We start from the raw sequence: 19,267 nt of genomic DNA on the forward strand, positions 1-19,267 counted from the left end.
GTTACCCCAACTGGCGTAGAAAAATTCACGCATTCGCGTTACTGTAACTGGCGTTGAAAATTCACGCATGCGCATTGTGTTCTGATTGTTGACAATATTATCAACAGATGATTCTTGATTTAAATTATTTTTAGATGAGTTGCATGCTTTTGTAATTAAATTGTATTTATGTTATTTATATATTTTTTGTATATGCTTATAGTTTTAAGTTCATCGTTTTTTAAATAGTTTTTTTAAACCTGTTTTCGACCGATTATTTTAAACGATTCATTTTATTTTCTTAGTGTTTGATGCATTTAAAATTAAACATTGTTAATAAATCGATCTGTTCATGATGAATCTGAGAAAATTTTGTTGACAAATTCTTGAGATATTGCATAAATTAAGAAAGATATTCTTTGGTGCCTATAAAGTTTAAACGCTCAGTGACTCTGTCATCCATAATCACATTATAAAAAAATGCTTTGTTTCAGTAAAAAATATTATTAATTGCAGATTAATTCTTTCCACTTTAATTTAAAGCATAAATTCTACGAGAGGTAACAGAAAATTAGAGAGATACATATTACGTTATGACTGAAGGCCTTTATAATATTATGAGTGAATTATATGACTATCAAAATTTGAAGTTTTAATATATTTTGACGACGAATCTATTAAAGTTGGATTTGCGTAAAATATTTAATTTCTAAAATTTAAACGAACATTAAGATTGGCGAACCGGCTGGTCGCCAAAGGCGGCTAGTTTTGAAATAAATTTAACACTTTTGCAGATTTTTCTGAAAATTAAGTAAATATATCGTTTGGTTAAGTAAATATATAATTTATTTTGACAATAATAATGTTAGAGGTTTAATTTTAATTTCACTATTTTTCTTGTCCCTTTTTTTTTTTTTGTATCAATACCAACTCGGAGGGCAAAACAAAAATTTTAAAAATTTGCAAGTTTTACAGTAGCTTTTTTTAATAAATTAGTATTCGGCCAGCTTTTTTTTATTACTGTTTGAGACCATTCAATATTTATTCAGAATTCTTCAGTATCTTTGTATTTTTGTTGAAAATCATGCTTAAAATATTTTTTAAAAATTTATTGAATATAGAAATGTTTTATACGTCAAAAAATTAATATTTGAGAAGAAAATTCTTTAAATTTTAAGATAATGTAAAATATTTTAAAAATTTTTTCAGTGCTAGTTCAAAATAATTAAAAAATGAAATGAAGAAATTAACTAATGTTTCTAACCAAGCAAAAAATACATTTTAGCAAAATTGCATTAGAATTAAAATTAACATCTTTCATAAAATATTGTATTTAGAATTTTTTTACACTTGATTTATCTTACGTAAAACAGAGAACATTATCAATTCTAAAAAATTATTATTGGCTTCATCTTATCCAAAATTTTACCTACAAGAGTATAAAATGATAAAACACACTTATAAAAAAAAGAAACTGCACGCGAATTCTGAAGTGCTGAAAGAGTAGAATGTGATGCAACGTGAGAAAGATGTGGCACGCACTCGAGAAATGGACTTATCTTTAAGATAAAAGAAATCACATCTTCCACCAATTTTTTTTCTTAGATAATCTTACCTATCTCTGAAAAAACAAGAAAAAAAATGCGAGATTTATTCCCTTTATATTTATTACTTATTCCTGCAAAATGGTAGCACTTATAACTTGTGGTAAAAAATGGCAACCAAATCTTATCAATTGATTGCCATAACAAAGGAAATATTCTACATGTATACAAAATTAAATTTTCCTCAGACCATTTTCCAGTGATTTTTTATTTCATCATTTTATTAATTTTTGTGATTACTTAGGCCACTTTGATCCGAAGGAAATGATTTTTTTTCATTGCCCATTAAAATTAAGAATATTTAATAATATAAATGTGATTGTCTAGATTTTTGTTCATTGATTTTTTCAGTTGTAACCACAATAACTTTAGTAATGCTTCATTTAATATTTTAAATCTACGTGGAGTAACTCACATACTATAAATAAAGAAATGCCAGTATGATTGCATATGATGTTTACATTCAATTAGCAAACCCATATGCAAATAAGAAAATGTTAGTAAATATGCTTTTTATTTATTTATTTTCTTTTGCAAAATTTCATAACATTATAAAGAAAATAGAATATGTATTATGGAAAATTATGGACTAATACAAAATTGGAGCAGATCAACCATTTAGATGCAAGAATCATTCAGTAATGTTTTCCAGCCAAGTCTATAAAATTTTAGTAGCCAAATTACATAAGAGAAATTCTAGATAATTATTTACTCCTTTATTTGATTTTTACTAACATTTGCTTTAAAAATAAAATTATATTCGATTTTTAACATATACAATTTTAATTAAATTTGAAGCGAATCCACAATTTTTTTTGAATGAACAATTTAAAAATATGGGCAACTTTTGAAAGAATTTTTTTTAAAAAAATTTTATAATACTGAAAAAAAAAAGAAATAAATTACTCTGTAGAGTTTTCATAAATCATTTTAGTTAAAAAAATTAATTACTTACTTATTGAATTATTTGTTTATTAAAATAAATTTACTCTTGTAATTTTTTTTAAACAAATGGTTGATATTGTTTACAAAAACGCTATCTTCGTGTGCAATTTTATTGCATTTCACAGAGCAAAAGAGAATTAAAGAGATAAATACTTTTTTTATAAAAGTAAAAAAAAGAACAATGGACAATTTGTTAGTCAGCATTTCCTCAAATAAAGATGCTATATATTTATTTTTAGTGTAATTTTGAAATATGTTGTCATAATCTTCAACGATTTTTTCTTTTTTTTATCGTATGAAGGAAAGAAAAAAAAAATTAACGAAAACGCATAAACACACACACATAAAAAAAAGAAAAGAAAATACTCGTGATCGTAAAGCTCAGGATACATTTTTTCCTTTTCCAGCTGATTTGGTCGCGCATGCGTCATACTTTACCTTGAAGAGAACTTATCTGCGCATGCGCTACCATCTCTCTTATTCCAGCAGAAGTTCCACCTCGGTATTCATTCTCCACTTCTCTGTCGTTCGAAATTGATTGAAAGATATTAAGCTCAGATCTCTGAATCTTTTTGAAGTTTTTATTTTGAGTTATCCTTAAAAACTGTATGCGATGAATGAGACACTAGCCCGAGTGAGTTCTCCTCTTCCAGCGAGCAAATACAATCGCTCGTACAGCCATTCTCCCTCAGAAAAACTGTTCTTAAAATCCGATTGTTTCGGTTTGGGTAATTTCATCCAAGCATACGACTTGGAGCCTGAAGTTGGAGACCTGATCCAAATTGATCGTGTTCTGTATACGGATTGGGCCTTGTATGTGGGAAATGGTAACGTCGTTCATGTGTCTGGTGTTGACAAAGATAATAATGAAATACCGTCAAATGCCGCAGTTGTACGGTTGTCCTGTCTGAGTGATGTTGCTGGCCTTAGTGGCGTTCGAGTCAATAATAAAATTGTGGGGGCTAAAGAACGATGCCTGGAATCATTACCTATTGATGAAATATTGCAGAACTGTTATTCCAATTTGGACAAAGAAGTAGATTTTAATATGCTCACAAGGAATAGTGAACATTACGTCACCGAGTGGAAATATGGCTTCGGCTGGAGTGATCAGGTAAATATAGTTTTGTTTACACAGAGAGCGTAACGTGTTTTATGTTTACATTTATTGTTTTTAATGCTGAATACGTTGGAGTTTTTTTTTTAAAGCACTAATAGAATTTCTAATCGGTTTGATTGTTATCTATTAAATAAGCATCAATTTAATTCTGTTGCAATAAGTAAGCACAAATTGATTCGATGTAGGACGACATAACTGGTCGTCCTACATGTAACTAATTTTATATATAAGCAAAAGATTATCAAAATATGGTCTTTTATAAATTTAGTGACAATAGGTGTATACTAGAAAAATTATCTCGCAACTTTTTATATTTGTTATATATTTACTCAAGTGATTCATATTTTTAATTCATAAAATTATTAAAGAACGTCGTTTATATTTTCTGAAATAAAATTCAATTGTGAGAAATTTCAGTAATTATAATGAAACATTGCTTCTTAAATTCTGGAAATAGCTTTAAATTTAACTAGTGCTTTAGAGATAGTGTCGATTTGAAGTAACATTTGAAATATACTTGAATCAATTATTCTAAGCTTGGATTTTTGTTATTTAATTTAATATTAAACTTGTCTGTCTATTTTTTAAAAATAATTTTGTTAGATCTATTCATTTTTTTAAACTAACAAGAAAGTTAACAATAGTGTGGTTATCTATTTACTTTTGATTCATTTCTGGTCAATGTTAATAAAATCTATTGAATTATTTGAAATATGGGAAGGATTCATTAAATGTTTAAACTTCTTATCTTTGGTGTATTGTATCAGTTTATTGCTTAAATTTTGGAAATTAAACTAGTATGCCACTTTATTTTGTAAAATTCAAACTATTAATAAATATTTACTTCTTTATTTTATCATATAAACATTAAAATTCTAATGCCAAACATTGTCAGTTTACAAATTTAATCTGTGGAGCATTATTTTAAGAAAGCATTGTCTGCAACCTAATTTCATGTGAACCACAAACAGCATTTTATATTTGTAATAGAATAACTGTACAAGATAAAAAAAATTTCATTCTTGCCTTATATTCTTAATGATACACAGACTAACTCAAATACATTACCAGTTTAATTAACGTAGTTGCATAATTGTTAGAGGAGGGGGAATGTAATATTTTATAGCTAATATTTTAAGAAGAACAAGTTTTAAAACAGGGACAGTTTGAGTTAATTGTGGCTTAACAAACTTTCTAATATTAATAAGAAGAAATACATTCATGATTTTCAACATTTTTGTTTAAATTTCTTCAAAATTGAAAGGAAAAAAATCACTACTCAGACATAAACAGAATTCTGTTTGGGGAATTAAATTTTTCTGATTATAAATATGTATTTAAATTTGTGTATATTTTTACAAATTGTCTATTATTATGTTATTTTCCTCATATTTTTCCTTAATCATTTACATGGAATCAGGTTGATAAATTGTTTTTATATAAACATGATAATAGATTAAAATTGCTATTTTTACCAACAATTTGATTAAAATTGAGGTATAAGATCATTATTGTAGGATTCTTTCTAAAACCTTTTTTTTTTTTTTTTTTTCATTTTCTTTAGGCAGCTGTTACTATGAGCGTGATGAAAACACTAACTGCTGACTGTAATGTTGGTCACAACATGCTGGTGTCCGGTTTAAATGCTGTTCTAAATTCACCAGGGTCTCCATCAGGTAGATCAACACCCAGGTTTTCATCCAGTCCTGTAAATGAAGAAAAACACTGAATGTCATCATAATGTGTTATTCTTGTAAATAACTATCGCCAGTAGTCATACTTTCATTTTTCCATTGTAAAGGGTGCCATAAAAAGCATTTAGTACCCAATTGTGATATTTATTTTATAATCATAATTTAAGATACAAGGACTGTCTCTCAAATTTTTAATTCTATTTTTTTCTCTTTCTGATCTCTTTAAAGAAATTCCAAGTTGAGCTCTAGTTTAATTTTATATTATAATAACTTATATGATATAAATTATTGCTGTAGTTTATATTTTTTTAATAGAAGACTTCATTTTGGTATCCTGTTAGGTTTTAAACCAGTAAAATTCATAGATATTTTTATGATATCGTAGAATACACAACATCTATGAAGTAAAACTGCAGAAAGGAATTTTTTCCCTAAATTTTTACATTAAAAACTATTATTGTAAAAAAATAAATTTCTTTATATAATCTTTTTATATTTATTTGATCAATAAAATAAAATTTTTATATTAATTTGTTCTCCTTGATTAAGATGTCTTCACTTTTTATTTATTATTCATTAATTAACCTTTCTTTTTTTTAATGTGTAAACAATTGTGTCATTATTTTCAAGGATTCATGTCAGATTTTATGGTTGCATTTGTTTTTGGCTAAGGAAAGCAGCCATATCTATTAGAACAAAGTACAAACTTTCAGTTTAAGAAATAATATACCCTCTTAATGTTTTTATGTTGAGCCTTATAAACTTGAATAACTCACTCAAATGATCAAATTACTATTTTGAAATTAGCCATTCATAATTTTTATAATACCTAGAAAATGTGATTTAGAGCTTCTTAATTTTCCAAGTGGCCAGTTGTTTTGATCGAATAACTTTATGCTCTTAGATATGAATTCTTCAAGTAGATAAATCATACATATTGATATTAATTGAATGTGTTAAATGTCAAGAATATACTTTAAGAATAAGAATTTTAAGGAAATATACTAATAAATAAAAGCAATTCACATTTAAACTAGGCTTGAAAAATATAAAAAGCCAATTTGGCCACTTAGAAAATCAAACTTTTTCACTTATAAGCCTATTTCAACCTCTAAAGTATTCTGTGACCCCATGTAGCCTCTAGTATACATATAAATAGAAATTTGAAGTATATATTACTAGTAATGAAAAAGATAATTATTTAAATGTAATTATTGAACAGTTTTATTGAAAACCTTCAAATTTTCTCTAAATTTTGCATATTGAAGATGTTGAATAGAGCATTTGCCCTGAATATTTTCTGACTAGTATTAAAATAAATGTGATCCCACTTGGGAATTATTATAATAAAATATAAAAGAAATACATGTTGTATAATTTGATGTGCAATAAGCGTTTTTCCTCTTAAATTGAATGTGAAAGCTCACTTTTCTGTTAATTAATAATTGATTGTTATGAATTTCAAATTATATTTGATTTTTATCATACACTGTTATTATTCATAGTTGCACTTTGTTGAAAATTTCTTGTTTATTCCTTGTTATCATTGAGCATATGACATTGTAAATAATTTTGTAAGATTTAAACTAAGAAAATCTTACGTTCTACTTTTATGTTAATATTTTTTAACATATATAAAGTAAAGTCATTTGATTAGATGATTCCATCTAAGTCATTTTAAGTTGTGTTGAATATTAATTTAAAAGATTGTCGTAAATTTTTTATGGCATATAAAAATCTCTGGATGTAATTTATTCTTTTGCAACTGCCAGATCATGGTGCTGTGATGTTATTGTGATTGTAATATATTATTGTTGTTGATAATTCTCTAGATTTTTTTAACTCTTGGAAAATCACGAGTTTACTTGTACATTTCAATGTAACTTTTGTGGGGAAAAAATAAAAACCTTTTTTTCTGAAATTGTAAGTGCTTATTTCTACTTTTTGCATGCTAAAAATGATTTAGCTGTGATAAACAGTTTTCTAAAACCTAGAAAATTAATTTGAATTTTTAAATTTTTCAGCTAATTTTTTCTTTTAAAAGTTTATTATATTAAGTTAAGCATTAAAGATCAAACTTTTTTATAATCACATCTTTTTTTTTTTTTTGCAGTTTTATTTATATTTTAAATTAAATATGAAATTGTAACAATTAAATGACCATAAGATGGAAATGATGATTCTGTCAGCCTTTATATTCATTATCGAAGTATAATCAAATTTTACTTGGATGATCCATAATTCATTATTCGTTTTAAAAAAATTGAAGACCTAACTTAAGATATTGATAGAATCTTAAACATGTTTATTATGAAATTTGAAAGCATATGGATTATGACTAATGGACAAAAGTCATTTATGAAATAATTCTTTCCAAGTCTATTTTTATTGTTGAAGAAAGGCAAATTTAATTTTTGGGAATTCAAATAAATAATTAAGAAAAAAAGATGAATTGCACCCTAATATATATTTGTAAATAAAAAATCTATTTTCTAAAGATTGGGAACAACCTGCAATTTCGCTGTTTTTATAAATTATGTTATATTGAAAAATAACTGAAGTTCAGCAAGAAAACCTGGATCATTGAAAATGTTTATTATTAAAATAAAAACTGATAGTAGTCTTTTAAAGAATAAATGCTTGTTTACACTTTCTTTCTTTCTTTTTTTTTTTTTTCTAATACTAAAAAAAAAAAAAAAATGGGTTTTGTATTTAAAAAAGATTTTATCCCAAGAGACGAGATTACTTATGTATAAGAATCAGTAATCGTATTATAGACCATTCAAAAGTACGTAATGTAGATTAAAATGTAACCATGAAGTTAAAAATACTGAAAGTGATGAATTATTTAGATTTAGTTCTAACAAGTGTTTAAATGTTGGAATTAAAAAGTTCTTGCTTCAAAACAGAAGGAACAAAATCCTTGAAGCTGATTAAGTCAGCATTTATCTAGAGGAAATCTGAAGGGCAACAGGCTTTAAGTTAAGTACGTTATGCATTGGATTGAATTTGATTAAATCTGTAATCGCATTATTGTTTGCTTATCAGTAAAAGCAATAAATAAAAGAGTTAAAAAATAAATAAAACGAAAACATCATTCTTAAAAAACTAAAAAAAACCCTAAGATTGAGCTCAATTTTTTTTTTTTAAATGAATATTATATATCTCGATTTTTTTTTTTTTTCCTTCTTTTTTGAAACATGTCCTTGATCTAGCATCTGATACAGTTATGGTAAAATTGCTTATTTGTTATAAACAACTTTTTCCTTATTATAATCCTATTCATTCATTCTGTTTTTCGATATATAAATACAAATAAAATCTAATTCATGGACACTAAATATATTTTTAAAAAAATCATTATCTTAGTAATTCTAACAGGTTTACATTAGCTACTTTTAAATAATTAAAATGAAAACATTTAATGATTTTGTTGTTTTATATATATAATATATTTATGTACGTATGCATCTGTACCTCTACATTTGCTGTTCTTAAGCAAGGTTGGGGTTGCCCTATTCTATCATCTTATCTTCTGATCTGAAGGATTACAAGTTCGAAACTCGCTTCCGTCAAACCTCCACTATGCATATGGACCTACCTATATGTGCATTAAAAACGGTAAAGGTCAGATTCTGTTGTTTTGGCATCGAAGAAGGTTGGGAAGAGGTGTTTGCTTATTTGCAACATCTGACCTAATAAAAAGGAACATAAAATTACAACATTTCATGAAGTTTTAATATCAATTATAGGAGCATTTCTTTAATTCTAGTTTGTGACCACAAGAATGGCAAAGAATATCTTGAGATTTCTAGAGCTCTCACCGTGCCCTCTTGTTTTAGATTTCTCTCATATTTGCAAGCAAAAATAATTAATCGTATCTTGGCTTGAACAATGAAAAGCTAAATAACCTTTACTTATCATACAATTATGCATTCGAACATTGTTTCGATACAAAATTTTTCTAAAGTAATTGAAAAATTTTCCCTTACTAACAGATTAGTTGAGGGAACATGTGTTGAAAAAGTTTATGGATCCTTGAATTCAAATAAAATGAAGCATGCCAGTTAGACATACTAAACTTTATTTTCAAGACTAATTTCAGTCCTTTTTGATATTTAAATCTTTCTTTGTACAGTTAAGTTTTTGTTAGTGAACCCTTTTATTTCCAAGTTAGTGAATCCATTTACTTGTGAATCATTTTCTCTCGACTTTATAATCTTTCTTGTCACGTGGTTTCCAGCCTGTCTTAAAATGCATGTATTGCCAGCAATATTCTTTCAAGGCTGTTATTTTTGTGATCTTTTGGCTCATCTAGTGCGTTCAAACGTGCTTCTGAGTGAAGACTGCAACTGGAAAAGTACGTGGCTAGCAACAGTTCCATTATTAGACTAACGTTAGTCTTGCATTGGGACATTGCCAATTTCGCTTTGAAATTCAATTTTTGAGGTGCAATGACATCTTTTTTTTTTCAATCAAATTATTAATCAATCAAAATTTTTGAGAAATTATAGAAATGCCATATTTTTTCCTAAGTAGATTAATTTATGAGATCAGTATTCTATTTTGAAGATGGCCTTGAATTACATGGAGACAAACTTCGTTATTTATATATTTTGTTTTCATCTTAGCATTGCTTGACTGCTTTGAAAAAGTAATCATATTGCTAATATAATAAGATGGAGAAAATTTTTATCAATGATTTTCTAGTATATTTTTAAATGATTTGCTGTTTTATTTACATAGCAATTATTTCTTTTTGTGTGTATAGGAGATGGGGAAAGTTGGTGCAGTATTTCAATTGATCAACAACAATAGCATCAAAAGTTTTTTAGGAACTACTTCTATTTTCTGTATATCTTTTCAAATCTGAGGATGCAGCTATCGAATGTAAATTGAATTGGCAGAAAAATCATTTTTGAAATTAATTTCCAGGATCAAACAATTCAGCTTGACATAAGATTATTTTGCGAGAGTTTATTTCGCCATTTTTTTATTATTTATTTTTTTTTTTTTTGGGTTGTTGTTAATGCAAGTAACTCTGTTCATGAAACTTATTTGCAAATGTAAGATTTCTTTACTTTTTTAGATCTTTTTTTTTTTTTTCGATAATTTAAAAATCTGTAAATGTAGAAAACATATTTTTATTCTTTTGCGATATTTTGCATCTTATTTTATTAAATCAAGTAATAAATACAATTCATTCTCATGTGTTATTCGTCCACTGTTGAACCTCGATTTAGCCTTAGAACTCATTGCGTCTTTTAAGGAAAATAAATAACTAACGTAACAATGCAACATAAGGTAATATGCATTCAGATGACATGCGCAGTTGCGTTTGTCATGCAACTATGTCACATCAATTGATTTCATTGCTATTTATATTTTCTCTCTCTTCTCTAAGCCCTTTCTTTTTCCCAAATTTTTAATTTTATCACTTTTTTTCTTATAATAATCTTCCTTAATTTGAATTAATTCTAATAATCATCCAATTTTTCATTTCTAAAACATTAGAAGAACTATTAAACATAATTTCAATTTTTAATCAGCCAAATGTAAAACAACAAAATTTTAAAAAAAATAATAATCTAAATCACTTTTTGTGACCGTTTTAAATCAAGTAAATAAAGAAAATAAATAAGAAATCAAATAAATAAAGCAGATATGTTAACCGATTTCAGTGTTTTTCTTTGCATATTACATGCTCCAAAAACTTCCATGACATCAAAGTTTAATATATAACTTTTAATTATGCAAACGATTCTTTTAAATGCTTATATTCTTAATTATCATTCCATATTAATTCAGGCAGAAGTTATTACCCTTTATGCGCAATATTTATTCGCTATTTTAATGACAATCTTGCAATTTCCTCTTCCTGTAAGAGATGAGAAAAGTAAAAAGGGAATAACTTGTTTAGACTTTTTAAATTACACTTTTTCTTTCATGTTTTCTTTTCTTCCAAATAATATTTATTAAGAATCATAGGATTGATAATTTTTATATATTTTAAAGCGACACAGGGAATTCGTGCTTTATTTTTTCATATATTTCCACAATATGAATCGCTTTGTTTAGATTCTTTGCGAATTGAAATGAATTAAGTAATGTATTTGAAATAATACCATTTAACTTTAATTAATGGCATGAAAAATTTGTTGCAAATCTACATTTTTGATGTAAAGACCTCCAACTAAATTCATCAATTTATATTTTTATGTTTTTACGTTATCGGTTCATATATAGGCGTATAAACGACCGATAGACAGACAGCTGTTTGCGGATTTGGTCCATAACTTGCTAGTGAACTTCAAATATGCCAGTAAAATCAACGGTTCATATACATATAGATGGACAAATTAATTTTACGGATCGTATTTTATACATTTTAGTTCTTTTCGATTTTGAGATATAATATTTTGGATATATATAATTTTGGACATTGTTATTTCGAGTTTAAGCAGGTTTAATACAAGAAGAGGTTGCAAAATATAGAGGTCGAATTTTTCGACTGTCATAATACTTCATTTTTGTACATTTCGTATGTACGAAGGTAAAAATAAGAAATTTTCAATAATTGTAATTCTAAATTGCGTCTTATATCACACAACAGAATATGTAAATAAAAAGGAATGTAGATATAATTTAAAAAGCTTTTCTGACGAAAGCAAATTACTTCTTGGTTAAAATAATTTCAGCAAGAAAAAAAATCCATTAATATCTCTTGGTTTAACTAAAATGTGAAAAATTTGTAATTAATTAAAAGGCTGAAATAAAATTGGGAAAATATTTCTTAGTTAATATAGGTTTAATCTCTAGATTTCAGATTCTTTTTTAATAGCAGAATCTTAACGACTGCATTTAAACTGAGCTCAATAAATTAAAGAAAATAAAGCAGTAGTTCAGAAGACATTGGCTTACTTGAGCATTTTGTGACCTAAGCAAAACATTTTATAAGAGTCCTATCTTAATAATTTCAGTCAAAAACTAATGATTAATTTAATTTCAAATGACAACATTTTTTTTAATGATTACTTTAGTACTTTTACTTTAGTCATTTTTTGAAAATTCAAAGACTTTATTTAGTTATTACTAGTTGCTTTTGCGCCCAGCTGATTCGCAGGAAATATTGATTATATTTAATTTCAATTATCGCATTTTTATTGTTATACACACACATACACAATTTACTGTTTATTAAGACTTCGTTTCCAGATATTAAACTCGTGTTATTTTAATTGTCTTATATATGTTCTTTTGATTGTATATGTGAATTTTTCTAATGGAGACTAGTCCCAAGACATTATGGCACTTTTAAAAATGTAAATACGTGGTTCATCTATCTTCTAAATTTTTTGGTATTTTATCTTCGATTTTTCATTCAACTTCTAAACTACTCGGCCATTAATTTAACTTTTAATATTAAGCGAATTATGCAGACTTTTTTAAGAGAACAATTAACATCGCTTCCAATATAATCCACCATCACAATTCCTTTTCACCACAACATTATTTTCACAGTTTTTTCGATGATTTTCATACTAAAACTAACAATTAAATATGAATATAAAGATATAAGAATTCAGAACGAGTATTAAAAGCACCACGAATACGAATAAAAAATAGGTAAATAAATTCTGAAAAAACACAAAGTTATTGCTTAACTCAGTTATGAATTTCCGACTAGCTATTCATTCCGCTGGTCTGAAATGAGATAGTGAGCAAGTCGATTATAAGATTTTATTTGCTCATTTGTCAAATAAATAAATTTGCAAGGAATAAGAATTTTTTAATATATAAAATGTTTAGACTACAATAATTTATTATTAAGATCTTTTATTAAGAATAAAATCGTTTATTAAGATAAAAGTAATTACTTTGTATAATATATTAGAATATTAATTGTTCATTTAATCGTTTATGTTATTTTTTTGACAGATTTTGTAAAATAATTTTAATGTTATATTTCTTTGAAATGCATTATTTTATAATAATCCATTATAATTAAATGCGTAAGTAAGTAAGAAAATCATTAACTAATAATTGATAATTGTAGATAATTTTTAATAATTTTACGACTACTTCTTCTATAACACACACACACACACACACACACACACATATATATATATATATATATATATATACATAATTCAAATAATAAATTAATTAAAATAAATTACTACTTATGTTGATTAAGTTAAAAACGTTAAATTAAATTAACCAGTTATTAAAAGAGAGAGTCTCATAATATGAATTTTCTACGTCCGCAACACAGTGAAATCTGCTACTGAGGGTAGACTTTTCTTTTTTCAGTTTTACATTCTGGAATGATGTCGTTATTAATATGAAAATAATGAAATTAAACTTCTGTCATTGATATTAGTTTATCCCTATCACTGCATGTAATTCCTCTCAGTCTGTTCCGGTAACTACTTAGTAGAAAAACCTCCATTGAGGTTTCGATGGTGATATTTATAAAACTGAAACAAATTATGCTAGGATAGTAAATTGTAATGTAAAATAAAACATAATATTAGAAATTATTTTGCTTTGGAAATGATTATACGTATGAAATTAACTATAGAAAATGCAGTGGAATGTATCTTCATTAAGAATTGTATCATCATTAAACAATACGATAAATCGGAGTATCAGCCAACAATGCATATTATGCTGCTTCCGTAATCGATAAGAAAGAGCAATTATTCATGTATAATATTCCCGATGGAATTCAGACCTAGCTAACGAACTCAATAGCACAAGTCCACTGCTGAAAATAATTTATTACTAGGCAAATCTTGTATTGCTAATCGTTACAATCTTGCCAATTACAGTAGTGGTATTAAAGCACTCATTGGCATTCAAAGCTATCTCCATAAGCTTGAGCTGTTATGATGCCACGTACACATCAGTCTATATTCCTGCGACTGTAACCTTAACTTAAGATCTATGCTTCCTTTAAAGAGATACAATAAATTACAAAAATACTACCTCCTCCGTATCAATTTCTTTTACAGATGTTTAATTGATGATAAGAGGTTCCAGGTTCCTACAAATCAAACAATTTCTGTTACCGACTTGGACAGAACCGGAAGAGATAAACTTTCCGGTTATCTGCAGAATAGTAGACAAGTTCATTTACAGTAGCTCCTCTAAAATCAGGCATTCAGGCGAATGCCCGGAAGCCGGTAAAGCTAGGCGCCGAGCTATTTTATACATAATCAGACTTGAAACAGTTTATAGCTTAAATTAATATAATTTTATTTTTATTACATATCAGTGACATTAGAAAAATTATCCAAATTATATTGCTTACTTAGAACAAGATCTTTATCAATTTTTTTCTCTTTTACTTCAAAAACGTTTTATACAGAAAAGAAAAAAATGTTTCAAGAAGGAAAATAGAAAAAAATAAAAATATATCAACATTAAATTGAATTAATTGAAGAACATAATCTTTTTAATTTGTAGAAAATATTTTTAAGATATATAGTGAACAGAACTTATTTCCAAAATACAAGAGTTCGATGCATATTTTTCTTAGATTTCGCTTAAAGTAAAATTAAAGAAATTATTCCTATAAAAGTACAATTTTAGCATTTTATTATTTTATTATCTTTAAAAGATTATTTTAAGGTTAATAAACTGCAAGTTATAGCTGAAACAAACAAACAAAAAAAAAGCTTGCAATTTTGGCAATCTTAATCCAACAGACGATAATAATAATAAAAAAAGAATATATCGTCTGTAAGGATTAAAATGTTCGGCTGCCGTTTGCCCACGACCTTCGTATTACGGAGGTCGTGGTTTGCCTTATCGTCTCATTTGAAAGAAAAAAAAGGAAGAAAAAAGTAAATACAAATAAAACTTCTGAGCGTGTGTTCTTATCGCCAATTTTTATATGATCATTAAATTTCATAGGAATTTGTATAAGATAACACGCATCTATGCTAACTTAAAATCAGAAAGTTCTTGTCTTGTATTTATCGGTTGGTTATTACCCGTTTCTTTGATGAAATGATTAAGATCGCGATTATAAAATAATAAAGATTAACTTAGTATAAGTTATCTCAAGTTTATGCCTCTAAATCCGTGAATTTTATGATTTCGTTAAATAGTTCTTATCGCCATTTTTCAATAAAATCCAGCCTTTCACGTCATTGTGAATTGTTTTTTTTTGCTTAGAAGTATGTCACGTTCTGATTTCTTAATGAAATGACTATTACCTTGGAAGAGGTTATTTCACTATATTAAAATATTCTTTTATTTTTGTCAAATATTGTGTGGACTAGTTTTCTTTTATAGACCTCATTCATTGCAGCTATTAGCACCTATACTAGTTGTCAGAAATGAAGCCAAGCTAGTAAATGTAAGTCCTTGCCCTAGAATTTTTCATTTTTTTTTTATCGTCACAGTAGGTTAATTATTTTCTTTTTCATACCTGGAAGAAAGGTTGAAAAAAAAAACCAGTATGAATGAATCCGTTAACGCAGCATTTTGTTTACAAAATGCAAATTCACTTTTCTTTTTTATATGGATTATATTTGTATTGTCCTTGTTTTTTAAGATACAATCGTTGTTTTTAACGATTTAATGCATTTCTATCAATGATGAAGGCTATGAGTTTAATACGTTTTAGTAAAGAAAATTATTAAGTCTTCGATAAATATGGAATAATACGGAAAATAACTAAAAAAAATTAAAAATTAATAATCTTTTTTAAAAAAATTGGGTGAAATTAGTTGAAAAGAGATTTCAAGCAAAAGTTCATTCTACCATTAAGCATCAAATATCAATCAATTTCTTATTCAAATTAAGTTTTTAATGTTTGGACATGATAATTCGGAATTTCCTTTAGTAAATTTCTTTTTTTTTTCATGTTTAAAATTAATTAAAATAATTCAGGTTTTCGATTCTTAAATGTTGGAACTCAAAATCATCATAATGAAAAATGCTTGAATAAGTATCAATGTGATTTTTATGAAAAATGTATATTATATATGCTCAAACATTATATTAACGGCAATTATACATTACATAAAATGGCATTAAGAGTTTCAAATAAATAAAATAATTTTTATTTTAAATTTCGAACTGATGAACAAAGAATAATAATTTCAATACTTATTACTAACAATGTTCATTAGGCGTTGCAGGATATGATGAATGCCATCGAATTCAAAACAAGAACATGAAATAAAGCTGAATAAAATGAAATAAAAGATGATTCGATTTCGCATATCTATTTTTCTTCCTGACATTCATGAAACGCATAATTAACTACTATAAAAATTGAAACAAATAATATAAAGTAATGATACTTTAAAAGAGAGAAGGAATTAAATTAGTGAGTTTGATGCGAACGATGTTATTAGAAATTGAAGTATATAAAAATAATTTTCATTATTCGAAGTTTGGCATGTTGCCAAATCATCGAAGAATAAAAACTTCGTCTCGTAGATCAACGTTTACTATCTCACGTCAGCAAAGATAGCACTTGAACTCATGAAAAAAGCGATTAATTAAAAATAAATAGAAAAAAATCATCTTTTGATTGCTTTAAGATAAATGTTCGAATGATGCCCTCAAAAAATTTGAAAATACAATTGCAATAGAATTTAGAATGCTGGAATTTTAATTATAATTCCTTAAGTTTTTCGGTTCAAAAAATGACTAATCTCGAAAATTTCAAAACATTCAGTAAAAAGTCACAATTTTACACACAAAAAGTTACACACACACAAAAATTCACAAAAATTAGTAAAAAGTCACAGATTTAAAAACGTACTTTTTTAGATTGAAATGTTTTTCTTTTCATTGGTGATTTGATTTTTCTGCAATCATTTGAGAAAGGTAGATATGCGAGAAAATTCATTTAAAGTAGCACAAAATGTTTTTAAAAATGTTTAAAACATCAAGTAAAGCTTTAAAATTAGAATTTTGAGATACATTGACTCACTATAATGATTAGCTATATACCAAATTTCATAGCTGTAAGTGTAATAGATTTGTCTGTCATTGCAGGTACATACATATGTTCGTACACATGCACACTATAGTAGTAGATAAAATTCTATTGAATGCTACATTATTTAAGTTTTTATACAGTTACAGATACTATACAGTTAATGAATTGGGTTTCACAATCGTGTAACGGAGTAGTAAGCTTTGTTGTTATTATTATTATTACTGTTATTATTATTACTATTATTATTATTACTATTATTATTATTATTATAATTATTATTACACTAATCATTTTTGACGACCAGCCGATTCGCCGGGAATGTTGATTATCTTAAATTTCAGTTAAATCGTTTAGATATAACAGGGAAATTGAAAGACATTAAACACATGTTACTTAAGGATATTTTAAGGAAGAAAATCACAGGAGCAGATAGATAGTTGATAAAACAATGAAAATGGTTTTAACTTGGCGCGACAACGTAATACATTGTTGGGAATTCAGAAAAAAAAAAGCCAAAATACAGAAAAAATTCGAAACTATGGAATTAGCATCAAGATAATCTTCTCAATTTTGAAATGGAGTAAAAAAAAAATTTGCGCAATAATCGCGTTTGAATTGTGCTTTCAGAAGTTTCCGCGGAAAAACAACAAATTCAGACAAATATTAAATAAATTAAATTCTAGTTCAGATTTTTTAAAAATCACTCCAAAGTGAGCATTCCCACCCCCAGGATATTCATGAACCAAATTTGGTTGCTGTAGGTTAAACAGTAGATGCCCTGTAGAGCGCCAGAGCGCACACATTCATCTGTACTATTAGTATAGTAGATATAGATAGATTTTTGCAGTTGTCTAGCCAGATGCAATAACAACATTCAGCATTCCTTGAAGAACTCTAAACTCTATTAATAATAAAGATGAATGTGTGTGTGTGTGTATGCATATATATATATATATATATATATATATATATATATATATATATATATATATATATATATATATATATATATATATATATATACAAAAGTATTAGAATCAAGTTAATAGGAAAATCAAAAAAATCAAATAAAAAACCAAAAATATTGTAAAAAATAAAAAATATATAAAAATATAAAAAAGAATCCGGCCTGAAGACTTTTTCAAGGGTCACCCTCAGGCAGGAATTCAAAGAAAGGAATTTTTTCTGTGAGGAAATGCAGACATTTGTCTAATAATGATTCCTCGTGACCCGAAAATCCCCTGAAATTATTTTTTGGTTTAATTTTTATTTGATTTTCCTATTAACTTGATTCTAATACTTTTGTATCAATTCATCTGTGTTTTAGAAGTAGCTGCAATTGCGCTCTCTTAATACTATGAAGTTCTTTTTTGGTTTTAGTTTGAATAGGTAATAAATTTTAGTTGCGATTTCGAAGTTTGACATTTTAATGGATCAAAATTAAGCGAGACTTTTGCATTTCCCGAGATATCGTTCCCAAAATATTATTGTTGCACAAAAATAAATTTCACGCCGTTTCATAATTAAAAAAAAATTAAATAGTGTTGCAAATTTTTCTAAATTGTTCGCATTTTTTTTTTCAAATTTTCGACAGTAGCTTACAGTTTTGCCTTGAGATTTAAACCGTTTTTATTATTTCAATTATTCAATCATGTATTTTTTTCTATTGTTGAGAATTAAAAGAGAAAGATCTGCGTTTTTTATAAGAAGAATTAAATGATAAAGTTACAATAATGCAAAATTCATAAGATAGATGCTCGCACATTTATATTTTTAATAGCGCTATTATCTCGTTTGTCAGGTCTCCATTGTAAATACCCATGTACAAAATGAACATATGAAAAGAAATATGAAAGACATTTAAAATAACACGGTCAGAGTATTTGACAATTTGAAGTAATCATGGACATGAGATTATATGTAATTTTTTAAATTAAAATTAAATATAAACAAT

The 19,267-nt window shown here is 26.5% G+C and overlaps 1 protein-coding gene and 1 long non-coding RNA gene across 2 annotated transcripts in view; one reads left to right on the forward strand and one right to left on the reverse strand.

The window, feature by feature from the left end:
* The first annotated feature begins 3,014 nt into the window (after positions 1-3,014).
* Positions 3,015-5,564, forward strand: LOC129966644 (phospholipase A and acyltransferase 1-like). The gene is made up of 2 exons (XM_056081144.1): positions 3,015-3,642; positions 5,213-5,564. Exons 1-2 carry the CDS (start codon positions 3,142-3,144, stop codon positions 5,375-5,377), a joined length of 666 nt encoding a protein of 221 aa, XP_055937119.1. The 5' UTR covers positions 3,015-3,141; the 3' UTR covers positions 5,378-5,564.
* A 3,266-nt stretch (positions 5,565-8,830) lies between these two features.
* LOC129966829 (uncharacterized) overlaps positions 8,831-19,267 on the reverse strand; it is a 51,862-nt gene continuing 41,425 nt past the window's right edge. Inside the window, exon 4 of the long non-coding RNA XR_008784298.1 lies at positions 8,831-9,037. This is a non-coding gene — a long non-coding RNA (uncharacterized LOC129966829). The remainder of the gene's footprint in view (positions 9,038-19,267) is intronic.

Source organism: Argiope bruennichi, chromosome 4, assembly GCF_947563725.1.
Source record: "Argiope bruennichi chromosome 4, qqArgBrue1.1, whole genome shotgun sequence".
In the NCBI taxonomy this organism is placed as follows: Eukaryota; Metazoa; Arthropoda; class Arachnida; order Araneae; family Araneidae; genus Argiope; species Argiope bruennichi.